Here is a 20,043-nt window from a genome sequence, read left to right on the forward strand (position 1 = left end):
TTTCCAGGACAGTGTCCCGCTGGAGAAGACTAATGGCGTTCAGTCAAAAGAAACTTGATTATAAATCACATTCACCCACTTGTGCTGAGACAAATTAGATTAAAATAGCTTTTGTGCGAAAATTAATAAATAATGTTATAGGAGTTCTGGTGATGGATGGATAAGTGGCCATAGGTGGTCGCGTTTCTTTGGCATTTTCAAATATGTCATTTTCAAACACTATTACCACCGTTCTTCTCGAGCACAAAATAGACTATTAATCTTAGAAAGTGTACAGTTTACTTAGCACCTATACATTTTTACAGCGAATACCTGCCAATGGCATGAAATGTACAAACAAATGCAATCAAGAAAATACCTTCCCCTCCAAACGATATCCATCGTATAACATTCTGATTAAATGTTCAAAATCCATGTATTTTCCGATAGTGAACAACCACTGTGATATACTTATCTCCCCCTTTCTTTGGCTATGGTTCATTCCGAAGCCACTGTATCTCTTAGACGCTGCTATCATGAACACTCACCCTAAGGGGTCCACACGAGGAGTAACAAAGTGAACACATGGAAAAGAAAAAGACTGACAGAACGGTCCGTTCCGTTTCCGTGTAGGACTCGTTTTTTTCTGAGATGTGGGGTAAGTCATATCTAATATAGCCTACTGAATGCGTCGTTGGATATCTTTATTCTAACAAGATCGCGGTCGTTCAGTCATTCAAAAGGTGTGACCATATCGCTCCAAATCTAATATTGCAAGTTTATATGAAGGGAAACGAACAGATAGATATGTCATTGTCAAAGGCTAATCGGGTTGAGCAGTTTGACTTTCTGTCGAATTAGTCAACTTCTGTTTTATTGACCACGACTGGGAGTGAAGCAAACGTCCGTTCAACAGTCCAGGGTTGACCATTTGCAATTATGTTGCTATCTATGATTGTTATTGGTTGTAGCCTAAGCCTATGTGTATTATTGGTATCCCAGATAATACATCAATGGCTTTCTGTAGTATAGTCTAATAGTTATAGTCATAATTACCATACAACCAAAAATCTCAGCAAATCCCAAAAGCCATAATTGTACCTGTTTCGAACATTGATCTCTTTAATTTACAAATCAACATATATATTAGATAGACTACACTTATCCATCAAATAACGTGTAAGCAATGAGCCTGTAATCATTTTAAATAGAAAGGCCTTGGAAAATGAAGTTTGTTATTGCATCACTTACAGTTTTATACAAAGATGTTGTTTAACCAGAATAGAAACCAGCTGCTGGTGTTAATGACAACATGACACTGGCTTCCTTCCGAATGACACACTATTCCCTACATAGTGCACTACATAGGGAATAGGGTGCCATTTGGGACACAGACATACTAATGGAGTTAATACAGTAGACATGTGAAGAATGCAAATGCATAGACATTTTGTAGCTATTACCCCTATCCCCAGGGGATGGAGAATGTGGTGGTGTTCCTTTGTGGCAGATGGAAACGTGTAATATCATTATAGCTTTGCCCAAGTTATTTTGTTCCGTTAGGCACCAGTACAGGTTTATACCACTTATTTCACTCTGGTAGTGTAGTGTACTTCACCATCACCCCTGAAAGGCAGACTAGGTATGGAAGGGAGTAATATCATTATATAGAGAGCGTTGCCATAGCCACTTTGTTCTGTTAGGCACCAGTACAGGTTTATACTATGCACTTCAATTTTATACCATTTCACTCTGGTAGTTTAGTGTACACCATCACCCCTAAAAGGCAGTTTCCTGACGACTCAAACTTGATTATTCCGCTGCTCTATGTTTGCTACATACTTCAGTCTGAGACGGCCATCGTTTAAGTCATTTGTGGTGACTTCAAAATGAGGGGTGTTGTACAAAACAAAGTCATCAGTGATTGGATCATCTCTAACCAATCATAGTATCAAAGCCAATTATGCATTTTTATAACGTTGCTGTCACGCCCTGACTCTGGGGACTCTTATTTGTTGAGTCAGGGTGTGATTTTCTATGTGGTGTGACTGGGCAGGCTCCGTGTTATGCGGAGCTACGTACTGTGTCGCCAGTGTGCCGGCACAGTCCTGTACGTCCTGTGCTAGCACCACGCACGTGCCGTGCGAAGATGGGCATGCAGCCAGGACGGAGTGTGCCGGCTCAACGCTCCTGGTCTCCAGTACGCCTCCTCGGTCCTGCATATCCTGCGCCGGTTCTACGTACTGTATCGCCAGTACGCGTGCACAGGCCTGTGCGTCCTGTGCTAATGCCTCACACATACTGTGCGGAAGTAGGCATCCAGCCAGGATGGGTTGTGCCAGCTCTCCGCTTCAGACCTCCAGTCCGCCACCACAGTCCGGTACGGCCCGTTCCTGCTCCTCGCACCAAGCCAGTGGTGCGCGTCGCCAGCCCGGCCCGGCCTGTTCCTGCTCCTCGCACCAAACCAGTGGTGCGCGTCGCCAGCCCGGTTCGGCCCGTGCCTGCTCCTTGCACCAGACCAGTGGTGAGTGTGTCCAGTCCAGCACGGCCCGTGCCCGTTCCACCGGTGCCTGGTCTGGCACCAGTCAGCAGCTCAAGTCCGGAGCCAGAGCAGTCCGCTCCACCGGTGCCTGATCCAGCTCCGGTCAGCTGCTCCAGTCCGGAGCCAGAGCAGTCCGCTCCACCGGTGCCTGATCCAGCTCCGGTCAGCTGCTCCAGTCCGGAGCCAGAGCAGTCCACTCCACCGGGGTCCAGTCCAGCTCCGGTCAGCGGCTCCACTCCGGAGCCAGAGCAGTCCGCTCCACCGGTGCCTGATCCAGCTCCGGTCAGCGGCTCTACTCCGGAGCCAGAGTAGTCCGCTACACCGGGGTCCAGTCCAGATCCGGTCAGCGGCTCCACTCCGGAGCCAGAGCAGTCCGCTCCACCGGTGCCTAGTCCAGCTCCGGTCAGCGGCTCCAGTCCAGACCCAGACGTCAGCCCCTCTCCAGGCCCGTGCCTGCTCCTCGCACCAGACCAGTGGTGAGTGTGTCCAGTCCAGCACGGCCCGTGCCCGTTCCACCGGTGCCTGGTCCGGCACCAGTCAGCAGCTCAAGTCCGGAGCCAGAGCAGTCCGCTCCACCGGTGCCTGATCCAGCTCCGGTCAGCTGCTCCAGTCCGGAGCCAGACTAGTCCGCTCCACCGGTGCCTGATCCAGCTCCGGTCAGCTGCTCCAGTCCGGAGCCAGAGCAGTCCACTCCACCGGGGTCCAGTCCAGCTCCGGTCAGCGGCTCCACTCCGGAGCCAGAGCAGTCCGCTCCACCGGTGCCTGATCCAGCTCCGGTCAGCGGCTCTACTCCGGAGCCAGAGTAGTCCGCTACACCGGGGTCCAGTCCAGATCCGGTCAGCGGCTCCACTCCGGAGCCAGAGCAGTCCGCTCCACCGGTGCCCAGTCCAGCTCCGGTCAGCGGCTCCAGTCCAGACCCAGACGTCAGCTCCTCTCCAGGTTCGGGGTCTCCCACACCAGGGTCCAGACAGGGCTTGGAGTATAGTGGGAGGAAGGAGAGGGGAAGCAGCGCGCCGAGGTCCAGACCAGACCAGGGGCGCAACAGGGAGGCGGAGAATAGGTGGTTGTCACGCCTGATCCGCCTCCGAGGCGGAATGCCCACCCGGCCCCTACCCTGTTAAGTAAAGGTTGTGCGGTCGGAGTCCTTTGGGGGTACTGTCACGCCCTGACTCTGGGGACTCTTATTTGTTGAGTCAGGGTGTGATTTTCTATGTGGTGTAGATCTATGTTTATAGTCTAGTATGTCTAGATCTATGTTGGCCGGTGTGGTTCCCAATCAGAGGCAGCTGTCGCTCGTTGTCTCTCATTGGGGACCATACTTAGGCAGCCTATTGGCACTAGTGGGTTGTGGGATCTTGTTCCGTGTGAGGTATGTTGTTTGTGTACCTTGGACTTCACGTTTAGTTTAGTTTGTTGTTTTGTCGTTGTTTATTCGGTTCAAATAAACATGTATGCATATCACGCTGCGCCTTGAGCGAACATGACAGTTGCATACTCACGTGTGTTCTGGCTCTGGCCCAACCCACTGAGCCACACAGGACCAAGCTAAACAAAAGGAAACGTTCTCCCAGTCGCTCACCCTCATTTATTGGATCTGTGTGTCATAGCTTTGATTGGAGTGTGTGTGTGTGTGTGTGTGTGTGTGTGTGTGTGTGTGTGTGTGTGTGTGTGTGTGTGTGTGTGTGTGTGTGTGTGTGTGTGTGTGTGTGTGTGTGTGTGTGTGAATTGTCAGGGCTCCCAGGCACCGTTGTATGATCTCAGGAGACAAGACAAGCCGCCCCTGGTTCCGTGGACTATCATTTGTGATTAGCAGTCGACTCTTTGGACCCTTGCTTCTTTGGTGAAGGCCGAATGTTTGATTGCTGTGTTCCTCTCAAATATGTGTGCGTCCAATTTCATGGCTCTCTCTGAGTACTTTCTAAGGAGAGAGAGAAGAGAAGAAAAGAGGAGTGCGTGTGGCCGCCTGCCGTGTAGGCCCTTGTCATGGTTGGTCTGTTGATCTCTGTGATTAGAAGGCATGGCTGGAGAGAGCGATGGCAAGAGAGAGTCTGTGTCCCAAATGCCACCCTATTCCCTATATAGTGCACTACTTTTAACCAGGTCCACCATAGGGTCCTGGTCAAAAGTAGTGCACTTTATAGGGAATCGGGTGCCATTTGGGACGACACAAGAGCATATCTCAAACACATATCAGCACTGCTTGCTGACAAGGCCAGGCGGGGGTGGGGGGGGGGGGTTATTGATGAGCCCCGGGGGTAATCAGATGCGCAATGGGTAATCACATGCACATACATTTGCGGGAGACACTCTCTCTCGTCTCTGGGGTTGTGAAAGCTACTAGCAGCATCGGAGCATCAACACCACAGCTGATTTGCACTGTGTCCGACATGGCACCCTATTCCCTACATAGCACAACACTTTTGACCAGAGCTCTTTGTTTCATCACAAACCCATTCTGAGAGACATATTGCATGGCCCCGAAATGTATGAACACTTTGCACTCATCCAGAAAGTCAATAGTTTCATAAATAACTTACGAATGATGGATTCCCAAAGCCTTCATAGTAGATTCTCAATGTCCTTCACTGACTTCTTATTTTTAGCAGTTTAACAACAGCCTCGAAAGTTATTGATCAAATGTAACAAGACTTTGGGCTCTATTCAATCAGATCCGCTTTAGCCGAAATCCACAGAGGTTGTTTTGGCGGTGTCAGATGTGGAACTGCGTTACTGCTGTCAAATCCACAAGCGGCTCCTGGCATTATACCTAAAGCTGACATTGCCATTGGCTGCAAGGAGTCGCATTAAGAGAAATCCCACGCAGCCTTGTTTACAAGTTCGAACACTGGAATGTGAGATGTAATCTCCACCTCTATTAGGCTGATAAAAATCCTGATTATTTCTAATAATAAAAAAAAAATGTGGCCATCATTATTTCTATATAGCTTACACTTTCTTGTTCTGAACTTCTAACGCGAGTGGGACGGGTGTGGCTGCTCACCAATTTGACAGCTCCAACGCAGTTACACTGCCAAAACATCAGCTATGCGGGTGTCGGTTATCACCGGTTAATGCTTGATCTGATTGAATCTAGGTCTTTACTTCTTATAGGTTCCAACAAAACATTTTACTCATAGCTTGATAAAATGCATCTGTGTTATCAGTCATTGTTGCCACAAATAGCACTGTTAGCAATGAGTCATAAGGACATCCATGGAACGTCACAAAATGGTCGCCTAAAGTCATCAGGGTGTTGTGTCATGGTCCTGTGGAGGTTTTGTCTAGTTCCTGGTTTGTTCCCCGGGGATGTCCCTAAGGACGTGTTTAGGATGTTCTTGGAATGTTGTGTCATGGTCCCCTGGAGGTTTTGTGTACTTCCCGGTTTGTTCCAGGGATGTCCCTGTGGACATTTTTAGGACATTCTTGGGACGTTGCGTCATGGTCCCCTGGAGGTTTTTGTCTAGTTCCCGGTTTGTTCCAGGTACGTCCCCAAGTACAAAAACATCCATGGGACCATGTCACAAGTTTACAAGAACGTCCTAAAAACATCCTTGGCAACTGCCCCGAAAAAAAACTTGCCTTTCGTGAACGAACACTCGCACTTGACTATTATCCCCCCTACTAGCACTGACTTTGCTGATAGCTACTTTATTGAGGAAAAACTTACTTGCTATGACTGAGATACAGTATGTGGTTGTCCCACCTAGCTATCTTAAGATGGTTGCACTAACTGTAAGTCACTCTGGAAAAGAGCATCTGCTAAATGACAAAAATGTACAATGTAAATGTATTTAAAGTCAGGGTCGCCCCCAAAAAATTAAGAGTACAGATTATTATATGGGACAATATACTAACGTTTTTGAGAAAGATATTTTGACAAATACAATTTTATTGAGTAAATGTATTTATTGGTTTCTTTTCATTTTGATTAGAGATTAAAATGTAATGAATTGAAGGTTATTTGTTGATGAAAAAATCTAAATTAAACATTTTTAAGATTGTATCATTAGATTTGGTGTGGGGAGGGTTGAGGTCGCGAAAAATTCTTTTGAAATTAATGGGGTCCCCAGAACTTCTGATGAAAAAAATGGGTTCCCCGCTGAAAAAGTTTGAATACCACTGCCTTAAAGGGAACTAATGGGAACGTCGCCTAACGTCCCCTGGGCAACACAAATATATTATCATTTTGATTCAGGTAAAATAATGCAATTTTAATCCAAATATCGACATGCGCAGGACTGGCCATAGGGCAGTTTGGGCAAAAGCCAGATGGGCTTGTCCATCTTTAGCCCAATGAGCCTGTCTAAATTGTGTTTTTTTTTGTGCTGAAAGATTATTTGGCTAATAATGGGAGCCTTAAAGAGGAACTGACAGTGTTTAAGCACCATTCAATCTAATTAAAATATGTTCATATACACCTTTGGGGAAAATATAATGAATTTTTTTTACACCCAAAAAAATGGCCCGGTGTTGGGGCATCGAGGAAAAAATGGCCAGTGTGTTAGAAATCCCAGGCCGACTTCTGGTCCCAGTCTGCCCCGGGCTTGGGACAGACTGGGACCTAGAACACTGCACTACAATGGCACTGTAAAATAAATGAGCCCATTGACTATTAAAGCAAAGAGTTCTAACAAAGCCAAAGGGTCATAGCTATAATAGGACGGGTGAAACAGGGCTAATATACTTTATAGTTACACAATGATAAAGGACTGGACACAATTGGATCTGCTTGTTGATGTGTGTGTGTGTGTGTCAATGAAAAAATCGACATCACAGCAAGTCCTGAGACAAATGACGATATAGACAATGAGGTAATTATTACAGACTGGATAGCCTTTGTGAAATACAGTATATAGGCTATAGCATTTATTACTCCCAAGACGACAATGCAACACTAAGAGCAACGCAAAGAGTAAAATAAAGTTCCCTGGATACCAGATTAACTTCTAGTTTCCTATTTAACTATACTGAACAAAAATATAAACGCAACATGTAAGGTGTTGGTCCCATGTTTCATGAGCTAAAAAAAATAAAAAAATAAATGTTCCATGAGCACAAAAGGCTTCTTTCTCTCAAATTTACTGCACAAATTTGTTTACATCCCTGTTAGTGAGCATTTCTCCTTTGCCAAGATAATCCATCCACCTGACAGGTGTGGCATATCAAGAAGCTAATTAAACAGCATGATCATTACAGAGGTGCACCTTGTGCTGGGGAATATAAAAGGCCCCTCTAAAATGTGCAGTTTTGTCACACAACACAATGCCACAGTCTCAAATTGAGGGAGCGTGCAATTGGCATGCTGACTGCAGGAATATCCACCAGAGCTGTGGCTAGATAATTGAATGTTAATTTATCTACCATAAGCCGCCTCTAATGTCATTTTAGAGAATTTGGCAGTACATCAAACCGGCCTCACAACCGCAGACCACGTGTAACCACTCCAGCCCAGGACCTCCACATCCGGCTTCTTCACCTGCGGGATCGACTGAGACCAGCCACCCGGACAGCTGATGAAACTGTGGGTTTGCACAACCAAAGAATTTCTGCAAAAACTGTCAGAAAGCGTCTCAGGGAAGCTCATCTGCATGCTTGTCGTCCTCACCAGGGTCTTGACCTGACTGCAGTTCGGCATCGTAACCAACTTCAGTGGGCAAATGCTCACCTTAGATGGCAACTGGCACACTGGAGAAGTGTGCTCTTCATGGATGAATCCCGGTTTCAGCTGTACTGGGCAGATAGCAGATGGCATCGTGTGAGCGAGTGGTTTACTGATGTCAACGTTGTGAACAGTGCCCCATGGTGGCGGTGGGTTTATGGTATGGGCAGGCAGAAGCTATGGACAATGAACACAATTGCATTTTATCGATGTCAATTTGAATGCACAGAGATACCGTAACGAGATCCTGAGGCCCATTGTCGTGCCATTCATCCGCCGCCATCACCTCATGTTTCAACTCAATTGTTTCAACTCAAAACGCCAGGGTAGTGGGTTCGATCCCCGGGACCACCCATATGTAAAAATGTATGCACACATGACTGTAAGTCGCTTTGGATAAAAGCGTCTGCTAAATGGCATATTATATTATATTATATAACCCCATGACGCAAGGATCTGTACACAATTCCTGGAAGCTGAAAATGTCCCAGTTCTTCCATGGCCTGCATACTCACCAGACATGTCAACCATTGAGCATGTTTGTGATGCTCTGGATCGACGTGTACGACAGCATGTTCCAGTTCCCGCCAATATCCAGCAATTTCGCACAGCCATTGAAGAGGAGTGGGACAACATTTCACAGGCCACAATCAACAGCCTGATCAACTCTATGCAAAGGAGATGTGTCGCGCTGCATGAGACAATTGGTGGTCACACCAGATACTTACTGGTTTTCTGATCCACACCCCTACCTTTTAGAAAAAGTATCTGTATTACTAGTCATGTGAAATCCATAAATTAGGGCTTACTGAATTTATTTAAATTGACAGATTTTCTTATATGAACCGTAAAAATCGTTGAAATTGTTGCATGTTGTGTTTATATTTTTGTTCAGTGTAGCTACAGAAACAAAAACGTGTTGAAAAGGTTTTACCCTTGAGTATACTTCCTGCATGTAATTTTAGCTCAGCTTGTTTTATTTAATTTGATTATGTAAAGAGAAATATTCAACAGAAACATCACAGTACAGCTGAAAATATATGGCAAATAGAAATCCAATATAAGAGATAGATGGGAGGTGTTGGATGGAGCTGATGGATGGGACTAATAACAACTAACAACAACTAATAACAGCAAGATAACTAATGTAGGGCATGCTGTGTCCATAATAAGTATATAGCTTATAGGTTGAGCACTTTTGTGAAGGAGCACAGTTGGAGAGATATGGCATTTAGAAGCAAACCGGATGGACATCATGATAATGATCAGAGAGGTTGAGGGTAGAGGAAGTTCAGGAGTAAAAACAAGCAAAATATAATTATTGTAAAATTGTCCATAAAAGGTATATAGTATGTATAAGCTGGAAGTAGAGGCCTAAGCATTGTTGTTCACAAGTTTACTCCAATTAGGGAAGGGGTGGTGGGGTTGGAAAGTAATAGAGGGAAATATATTTTTTTAAAGGATATGTATGTGTATGTATATATATATACAGTGGGGAGAACAAGTATTTGATACACTTCCGATTTTGCAGGTTTTCCTACTTACAAAGCATGTAGAGGTCTGTAATTTTTATCATAGCTACACTTTAACTGTGAGAGACGGCATCTAAAACAAAAATCCAGAAAATCACATTGTATGATTTTTAAGTAATTAATTTGCATTTTATTGCATGACATAAATATTTGATCACCTACCAACCAGTAAGAATTCCGGCTCTCACAGACCTGTTCGTTTTTCTTTAAGAAGCCCTCCTGTTCTCCACTCATTACCTGTATTAACTGCACCTGTTTGAACTCGTTACCTGTATAAAAGACACCTGTCCACACACTCAATCAAACAGACTCCAACCTCTCCACAATGGCCAAGACCAGAGAGCTGTGTAAGGACATCAGGGATAAAATTGTAGACCTGCACAAGGCTGGGATGGGCTACAGGACAATAGGCAAGCAGCTTGATGAGAAGGCAACAACTGTTGGCGCAATTATTCGAAAATGGAAGAAGTTCAAGATGACGGTCAATCACCCTCGGTCTGGGGCTCCATGCAAGATCTCACCTCGTGGGGCATCAATGATCATGAGGAAGGTGAGGGATCAGCCCAGAACTAAACGGCAGGACCTGGTCAATGACCTGAAGAGAGCTGGGACCACAGTCTCATAGAAAACCATTAGTAACACACTACGCCGTCATGGATTAAAATCCTGTAGCGCACGCAAGGTCCCCCTGATCAAGCCAGCGCATGTCCAGGCCCGTCTGAAGTTTGCCAATGACCATCTGGATGATCCAGAGGAGGAATGGGAGAAGGTCATGTGGTCTGATGAAACAAAAATATAGCTTTTTGGTCTAAACTCCACTCGCCGTGTTTGGAGGAAGAGAAGGATGAGTACAACCCCAAGAACACCATCCCAACCGTGAAGCATGGAGGTGGAAACATAATTATTTGGGGATGCTTTTCTGCAAAGGGGACAGGACGACTGCACCGTATTGAGGGGAGGATGGATGGGGCCATGTATCGCGAGATCTTCCCTCAGTAAGAGCATTGAAGATGGGTCGTGGCTGGGTCTTCCACCATGACAACGACCCGAAACACACAGACAGGGCAACTAAGGAGTGGCTCCGTAAGAAGCATCTCAAGGTCCTTGGAGTGGCCTAGCCAGTCTCCAGACATGAACCCAATAGAACATCTTTGGAGGGAGCTGAAAGTCCGTATTGCCCAGCGACAGCCCCGAAACCTGAAGGATCTGGAGAAGGTCTGTATGGAGGACTGGGCCAAAATCCCTGCTGCAGTGTGTGCAAACCTGGTCAAGACCTACAGGAAACGTATGATCTCTGTAATTGCAAACAAAGGTTTCTGTACCAAATATTAAGTTCTGCTTTTCTGACGTATCAAATACTTATGTCATGCAATAAAATGCAAATTAATTACTTAAAAATCATACAATGTACCTATACAATGTACTGTCTCTCACAGTTGAAGTGTACCTATGATAAAAATTACAGACCTCTACATGCTTTGTAAGTAGGAAAACCTGCAAAATCGGCAGTGTATCAAATACTTGTTCTCCCCACTGTATGTGTATGTGTATGTATATGTATATATACATATATGTATATATATATATATATATATATATATATATATATATATATAAATTGCAAGAAAAAAACATGGTGATTGGAAGTGATGCAGCCAATTACATTGATGGAAGTTATGTTGTAGGCAGATTAATTGACAGTTGAAATGAGACTCTCAACCAGCTGTTAGTGTTTATTACACACAAGAATACAGTAGTGCTTTCAAAGGGAATGTGCAAATCCAGTGAACAAAATCTGAATAATGATCTGAATAAAATCATTCTCCTTCAATGCCCTTCACAGTTTCCTTCATTTGTATTTCACCTCTTCCATAGATATGGTTGTGACATCTGTCATGTGTCAAGTCTATCAAGTGTCATGTGTTCTGTTTGCATGACTTAAAAGCTTCTTCTCTCTCTTTATACACTGCAGGATGCTTCAATCTGAAAATTCCCCTGTGACAGACCTGTCTGAACTTATTCAGCCAGCTGGGCTGGGTGACCGCTGCTGAACACTGCTGAACATGACCCAGCCCAACGTGACCCTGGTGACCGCCAACCTTAGCGGGGCCTGGGCCAGGGCCGGTAGCGACGACCTGGGGTATGGAACAGGAAACTTCTACCGTCCGTTCTCGGTGTTCAGCGTGCTAACCCTCACCCTGCTAGCCATGCTGGTGGTGGCCACCTTCGTGTGGAACCTCCTTGTTCTCCTCACCATCCTGAGGGTGCGGACCTTCCACCGCGTGCCCCACAACCTGGTGGCCTCCATGGCCATCTCGGACGTGATGGTGGCCGCCCTGGTCATGCCCCTGAGCCTGGTGCACGAGCTCAACGGACGGCTATGGAAGCTGGGTCGCGTGCTCTGCCAGGTGTGGATCTCCTTCGATGTGCTCTGCTGCACGGCCAGCATCTGGAACGTGACGGCCATCGCCCTGGACCGCTACTGGTCCATCACCAGACACTTGGAGTACACGCTCAAGACCCGCAAGAGGATCTCCAATGTGATGATCGTGCTTACCTGGCTGCTGTCCTCCGTCATCTCCCTGTCGCCGCTGTTCGGCTGGGGGGAGACCTACTCGGAGGAGGGGATGGAGTGCCAGGTGAGCCAGGAGCCCTCCTACACTATCTTCTCCACCTTCGGAGCGTTCTACCTGCCGCTGTGCGTGGTGCTCTTCGTCTACTGGAAGATCTACAAGGCGGCCAAGTTCCGCATCGGCTCGTGTAAGACCAATACCATCACGCCTATGGCTGAGGTGATTGAGGTACTTTTGTTGCTATAGTCTTACCCAGCGGGTTAAACTGGTTGAAGTTACATCAAAATTATGTTATTCCTACCAGTGTCTGGTTGTAATGATGTCTTATTCAACCAGTTTTGCCTGCTGGGTGGTTGAATGTTTCATGTGGGATCCACATGATGATTGCGTTAATATTCAGTTGATTTTATTACATTATTATTACATTGACACACTCCTAAGCTCCTTGGCCAATTTTGCTGGACTTAATCAATCAACCTTGACCAATGTTCAGATAATGGTTGCGCATTCAAACCTAATCTAAATAATTATCTGAATGTACCTCAATGATATCAGTGTCATTATAGCTCTCTCGTATCTGCTCGTGAGTGCATATCACATTATCATTGACTGATGAGATTGTACTGTAGCTCTCAAATTGGTTGCTGGGCAATTAGTGGGAAACCATGTCATCTGCATAATACATTCTGAGCTGTTCTGATGGTGCTGTGATGGTGCTGCAGGGCTGTGGGATGTGAATTGTTCTTTAACGCTTATCAGCGTGTACTGCATCTCATACTCAACAAACCAATTCACATGGAGGCATTCACACGTGCATGTATGCACATAGTCCCCCACACGTGCACATGCGCACACAACTACACAAATCACCGTCAACATGCAAAAACAATCCCTCAATGTGAAGGAGGATCTTCTACTTTTTTCACACAATCTCTCTCTCACATACACATACAACTGCACACACACACACACACACACACGCACGCACACACACGCAGAGGAAATAAACTAAAAGGCTGTTGGTATAACCCCTGTTAATCGCTATAGGCACAGTGGCTTATAAATACCCAGCATGTTTAACAAGGCTAGGGGCCACTGCACCTTCCTCACCACAGCGGCTCCCTCTAATCAGCAAGGACGCTGACAGAGTCCAGAGACCCAGGCTGCATCCTAAATGGCACCCTATCCCTATATAGTGCACTACTTTTGACCAGGGCCCAATGGGCTCCGGTCAAAAGTTGTGAACTATATAGGGAATCGGGTGCAATTTGGAACACAGACTCACTCAACAAGGCCAAGCTAATTTATTCAAACATGCCATTTCATTTTACTCTGTTCAAAGGGAGCTGCCTCCATGCTGCCTTCACTCTCTCTGGTTATATACAATAGGCAAACAGCAGCATAGGCCTTTGAGCTTGGTAGGTTTGTTTGGAGACTAAGGGGAGAGAATTGGCTGGTACAAAACAGCAAAAACGTATTAAGACTATAGGCAGCTATTTCAGGCATCCACCCACTGATTTGGAGACACCTCATTTGTCGGTTAAAATAGACTTCTTATAGCCCGGTAGGTCTTTGGAATTTCATATACAGTGGCTTGCGAAAGTATTCACCCCTCTTGACATTTTTCCTATTTTGTTGCCTTACAACCTGGAATTAAAATGGATTTTTGGGGGGTTTGTATCATTTGATTTACACAACATGCCTACTACTTTGAAAATGCAAAAAAAATAATATTGTGAAACAAACACGAAATAAGACAAAAAAACAGAAAACTTGAGCGTGCATAACTATTCACCGCCCCCCCCAAAGTCAATACTTTGTAGAGCCACCTTTTGCAGCAATTACAGCTGCAAGTCTCTTGGGGTATGTCTCTATAAGCTTGGCACATCTAGCCACTGGGATTTTGCCCATTCTTCAAGGCAAAACTGCTCCAGCTCCTTCAAATTGGATGGGTTCCGCTGGTGTACAGCAATCTTTAAGTCATACCACAGATTCTCAATTGGATTGAGGTCTGGGCTTTGACTAGGCCATTCCAAGACATTTAAATGTTTCCCCTTAAACCACTCAAGTCTTGCTTTAGCTGTGTGCTTAGGGTCATTGTCCTGCTGGAAGGTGAACCTCCGTCCCAGTCTCAAATCTCTGGAAGACTGAAACAAGTTTCCCTCAAGAATTTCCCTTTATCCATCATTCCTTCAATTCTGACCAGTTTCCCAGTCCCTGCCGATGAAAAACATCCCCACAGCATGATGCTGCCACCACCATGCTTCACTGTGGGGATGGTGTTCTCGGGGTGATGAGAGGTGTTGGGTTTGCGCCAAACATACCGTTTTCCTTGATGGCCAAAAAGCTCAATTTTAGTCTCATCTGACCTGAGTACCTTCTTCCATATGTTTGGGGAGTCTCCCACATGCCTTTTGGCGAACACCAAACATGTTTGCTTATTTCTTTCTTTAAGCAATGTCTTTTTTCTGGCCACTCTTCCGTAAAGCCCAGCTCTGTGGAGTGTATGGCTTAAAGTGGTCCTATGGACAGAAACTCCAATCCCCGCTGTGGAGCTTTGCAGCTCCTTCAGGGTTATCTTTGGTCTCTTTGTTGCCTCTCTGATTAATGCCCTCCTTGCCTGGTCCGTGAGTTTTGGTGGGCGGCCCTCTCTTGGCAAGTTTGTTGTGGTGCCATATTCTTTCCATTTTTTAATAATGGATTTAATGGTGCTCCGTGGGATGTTAAAAGTTTCTGATATTTTTTTATAACCCAACCCTGATCTGTACTTCTCCACAACTTTGTCCCTGACCTGTTTGGAGAGCTCCTTGGTCTTCATGGTGCCGCTTGCTTGGTGGTGCCCCTTGCTTAGTGGTGGTGCCCCTTGCTTAGTGGTGTTGCAGACACTGGGGCCTTTCAGAACAGGTGTATATATACTGAGATCATGTGACAGATCATGTGACACTTAGATTGCACACAGGTGGACTTTATTTAACTAATTATGAAGGTTAGTTAAATTACTTCTGAAGGTAATTGGTTGCACCAGATATTATTTAGGGGCTTCATAGCAAAGGGGGTGAATACATATGCACGCACCACTTTTCCGTTATTTATTTTCTTGAATTTTTTTAACAAGTTATTTTTTAAATTTCAATTCACCAATTTGGACTATTTTGTGTATGTCCATTACATGAAATCAAAATAAAAATCCATTTAAATTACAGGTTGTAACGCAACAAAATAGGAAAAACGCCAAGGGGGATGAATACTTTTGCAAGGCACTGTATTCTGTCCACAGAATATAGAAAGTATCCTTTAGCTGTTTTATTAAATTATACCTCAACAATGAGTCACATAATACTGAGCAGTCAAAGAATAAAAACAAATTGGCGCCTAGCAACTATTTATGACTGTACACCCTCTGTAGACACCCCATCTAGTTTTCACAGAAATGTATTTGAAAGTTTGAAAAGGTATTACCCCCTAGGACTGTGGTCTTTCAGCTGAATTCATTTTGTCACATCATTCCTTTTCTATGGAGAAAAGTTAGGCTGTTTTCTCTGTGGTATTACAGTTTGTATACGTGGGTGTTTGGCTCAAGTTCAGCCCAGTTAGCAGTATGGACAAAAGGAGTCATGACTCTGAGGCGTGAAAACATCTAAACACAATGGACCATGCATACCGCAATAGGGAGGGAGCCCTACCGGAAATTTCACACACAATTACACCCACTGGGCACAGATGTCAGTTCAACAACTAATTTTGATTGACATTTGATTGAGTTGTAAACTAACATGAATTCAACATAAAATCAACGAAAACTTTACAGTGTCATTGATTTTAGTTTAATGTTGGGTGATAAAAATACAAAAAATCCAGAAATTCCTTTATGTTGATGACTTTTTGAAAATCCAATCAGTTTTTCAGTGGAAACAACATTGATTCAACCAATTTGCGCCCAGAGCGCACATTCCTTTTGCAATTCTAACATGTTCCATGTTATTAACCTGTTTCTAATGCATGTTAAATGTATTTAAGAACAAAAAAAACTAGCTTTTCAGGTGTTTGTGAATACAAAGGCGGGTTTAATACATTTTTTACAATTTAAGTTGTGCTACAATTAAATGTGTTACAATGTAATTATTGTATTTCCAACATGTTTTTAACATGAAAATGTCAAGTAGGCTAGCCTACAGTACCTCTGAGTGGATTGGAGGTAGGTCTGGCCTTACTTTCAACCCATCTCTAAATGCAATCCCTTAACCCCCTGGTGTGGCTCAGTGGAGTAGAACCCCTGTGATCTAATAGGAAATTATATTGATATTTATTCTACCACTACTTGGTATGCAAAAGGGATCAGCTATGATTAATCCAGTTGAGCCTATCAAACAACATCAAACAACATTGCTATTGCTTGTGTACTGTGTATGACTTGAATTTGCATGTCTTAAACTCCACTGCAAGCAATTTAGTTAAGTCACTTAGTTACTGATAGTTGGCTGCCTTTTTGACAAAAAATAACATTTTACATTTCGCCAAGAAAACCTTAATCTATTGACTGGAGTCAGGCTTTCATATATCACAGTCCCAGATTGGCCATGCATGAGATCAAAATGATAGTTTTAACCATATACATGATTTATTTTGGGCTGTGATGTGTGGTAAGACAGTTAAACTAAGCGTGTGAGGCATTTATAAGCTATATTCTTCAAGAATCAATGGCTATATCATTCATTTAGAAGTACAAAAATGGATGTATCAACCCCAGATTGACCATTTAAACTGTAATATTAGACTGCCCTTCAATTTGGCGTCAGCAATTTACCCCCAGCCACTATGCTTTTAACCCCTACCCTCTGCTGCAAATGCATTATTTTGATTGTTTGTTTTATTGTTTTAATTGACCAGGCCTGCATACCAAATGGCACCCTATTCCCTATTTTGTGCACTACTTTTGACCAGGACCCATAGGGTGCCATTTGGGACGCAGGCCAGATGTGATCTGCTGAGCGGTAAAGTGTAGGTTTATAAACAGCTCATGCAGAATGACCTGCAGGGTCAGGTGTAGAGAGAAACACTACTCCACCAGGCTCAACATAACAGTGCACCTGCATGGAAATGAGAAATGGGCGGATAGATTGAAGCATGGTGTTTTCATTCCATTACTTCCATTTAACAGCCCTCTCTGTATGAGTCACAAGTGCAGGTTGATGGCTTGAGTTCTGGCAGGGGGTTGTCGTTTATGCCCTGTATCGTTTAGCTCAATGATTGATTCATTAGAGGCTATTTTGCTTGTTTTTGCTTGATTTATTAATTTTCCCATTGGGTTCAGCTAGCTGACTGGTTGCTCAATTAACTAATTGATTGGCTGGTTCTTTTACTAATGTGAGTATCGATTGGTTGACTGATTGACTGACTAACTGACTGACTGATTGACTGAGAACAAAATAAGTTGTGGCTTACAGTATGTCTCAAAAATTGTAAAACTGAAAGCCTGCGACAAACACTGACTAATTGATTGGTCTGTTCTTTAACTTATTTTAGTAATGTGAGTATCAATTTGTTGACTGATTTGATTGCCTGACTGATTGACTAACTGGTTGGCTGACTGATTTGATTGACAGGTGAAGGAGGCGTCGCGGCAGCCCCAGATGGTGTTCACGGTACGCCACGCCACCGTGACCTTCCAGACGGACGGCGACACGTGGCGCGAGCAGAAGGAGAAGAAGGCGGCGCTGATGGTGGGCATCCTGATCGGAGTCTTCGTCCTCTGCTGGATCCCCTTCTTCCTCACGGAGCTCATCATCCCGCTGTGCCACTGCGACATCCCGCCCATCTGGAAGAGCATCTTCCTGTGGCTGGGCTACTCCAACTCCTTCTTCAACCCGCTTATCTACACCGCCTTTAACAAGAACTACAACAACGCCCTTAGGAACCTGTTCTCCCGTCAACACTGAGGCTGGGGATGAGGGCTAAAGGACAAAACAGAACATGCCAAATAGCGGTTAAAATCAGCGGGTGGCCATCCAATTGCCTCTGACCACAGAACATTGGCCATCATTTTCTGTTAATTTAAGACTACGGCTGAGTCTGGGGCTGAGGCTGGGGATAAGGCAGAGGCTGAGACTGGGGCTGAGGCTGGGGATAAGGCAGAGGCTGAGACTGGGGCTGAGGCTGGGGATAAGGCAGAGGCTGAGACTGGGGCTGAGGCTGGGGATAAGGCAGAGGCTGAGACTGGGGCTGAGGCTGGGGATAAGGCAGAGGCGGAGAATGGGGCTGAGGCTGGGGATAAGGCAGAGGCTGAGACTGGGGCTGAGGCTGGGGATAAGGCAGAGGCTGAGACTGGGGCTGAGGCTGGGGATAAGGCAGAGGCGGAGACTGGGGCTGAGGCTGGGGATAAGGCAGAGGCTGAGACTGGGGCTGAGGCTGGGGATAAGGCAGAGGCTGAGACTGGGGCTGTCTAGAAAAAACATACCATCACATGATCAAATTGATGTCACGGGAACGTACATTTTTGGTTTCCCATTGGTTCTGGGAATGAAGTCACACATTTCCTGACTGTTAAAACTGAACGTTTTTTAAACATTCTGAGGATGGAAGAGAAAATTTCACCTGTTCTGGGAACTTTTATTTTTAGGTTGCAGGGAGGTTCTGAGAATGTTTTTCTATTGTTCCCTGAATGTTAAATAACACTGTTAGTTTAACTGTTTTGAACTCCAAGCACAGATAGAACACATGGAAATTAATTTGCTTATGCATTAATCATGCAAACATGATTTATTTCTTCTTGTGGCATGACGTCAGTGAGATTCAAACCTATGATCTTCTGCTCTCTATCCATGGAATTAGTTCACTGCACCACCAGGAAGGAACTAGCATGCTATTTGTTTTTAACTCATACAAAGCTGTTCATTTTAGTCTATTCAAACAGACCCTATTTCAAAGGAAACAGGCCCTCATTAAGATCAGATGTGGCCAATTAGTTGGCGCGGCCAACAAACCTGAACATACTTAACAAGATAGAGGATAGAGAGAGTTTTGTTGATGCTGAGAACAGAATGTATATGTTTTTTAAATAACATTCTTAGAATGTTCTGGGAACGTTACTAATGTTTTCTTGTGTTTTTTATGGAAAGTTTTCTTGATGTTCTGAGAACATGACTTTTAATAGAACCATGAGGAAACCTGTAGAAAACGTTATGCTGAAGTACCGACATTTCCACAGAAGAACGTTGTTTCTTTACGCTCTCTGAACAATAAGAGAACATTACTTTAAATAGAAGCATGAGGAAACCTGTAGGAAGCGTTATGGGAAGGTTGTATGCTAAATAACCATAGGACAACCACGCTCTCACCAAGCTCTAAGAAACATATGGTTCTCAGAACGTTATGTGCTAGCTGGGTATATAACCAACAAACTGTGGACTACATTGTAAAATATGGAGTAGATAACAAACGAGGGACCACATTACAATCCGTGGATTTAACAACCATCGATTCACTGCGTAGCTTTTCAACAACTATTGATTAACTCTGTGAAAAAAAAAAGATGTATGTGAATAAGAAAGATTCACGTGAATAAAAAAGATTGTGGTCCACAAACTGAAGTCATCAAGCGTTATTGTGATCATCTTGCCACTGACATACACCATATTGAGAAAGTACAGTTTTAGATTGCTGTGTCCAAATAAGATAATACTGTATCAAAATGAAATAAACACATCAAAATGAAACAGGGGTTGTTCATAATCTTTACTCTCAATTATTTGAGATTATAAA

General features: G+C 44.5%; 1 protein-coding gene across 1 annotated transcript; it reads left to right on the forward strand.

Moving 5' to 3' along the window:
- The first annotated feature begins 574 nt into the window (after positions 1–574).
- On the forward strand, positions 575–18,417 carry htr5ab (5-hydroxytryptamine (serotonin) receptor 5A, genome duplicate b). Its single transcript, XM_041882082.1, has 3 exons — positions 575–637; positions 11,685–12,513; positions 17,889–18,417. The coding sequence occupies exons 2-3, from the start codon at positions 11,776–11,778 to the stop codon at positions 18,219–18,221; spliced, it is 1,071 nt and encodes a 356-aa protein (XP_041738016.1). The 5' UTR covers positions 575–637; positions 11,685–11,775; the 3' UTR covers positions 18,222–18,417.
- The last annotated feature ends 1,626 nt before the right edge of the window (positions 18,418–20,043 follow it).

Source organism: Coregonus clupeaformis, chromosome 7 (genome assembly GCF_020615455.1).
Source record: "Coregonus clupeaformis isolate EN_2021a chromosome 7, ASM2061545v1, whole genome shotgun sequence".
Lineage (NCBI taxonomy): Eukaryota > Metazoa > Chordata > Actinopteri > Salmoniformes > Salmonidae > Coregonus > Coregonus clupeaformis.

What these genes read in the sequence shown, in the direction of transcription:
- htr5ab (XM_041882082.1), top strand. Translation starts at nt 11,776, where the DNA reads ATGACCCAGCCCAACGTGACCCTGGTGACCGCCAACCTTAGCGGGGCC. An exon ending in CTATGGCTGAGGTGATTGAG is followed by an intron (nt 12,514 to 17,888) that starts GTACTTTTGTTG and finishes TTTGATTGACAG; the next exon opens with GTGAAGGAGGCGTCGCGGCA.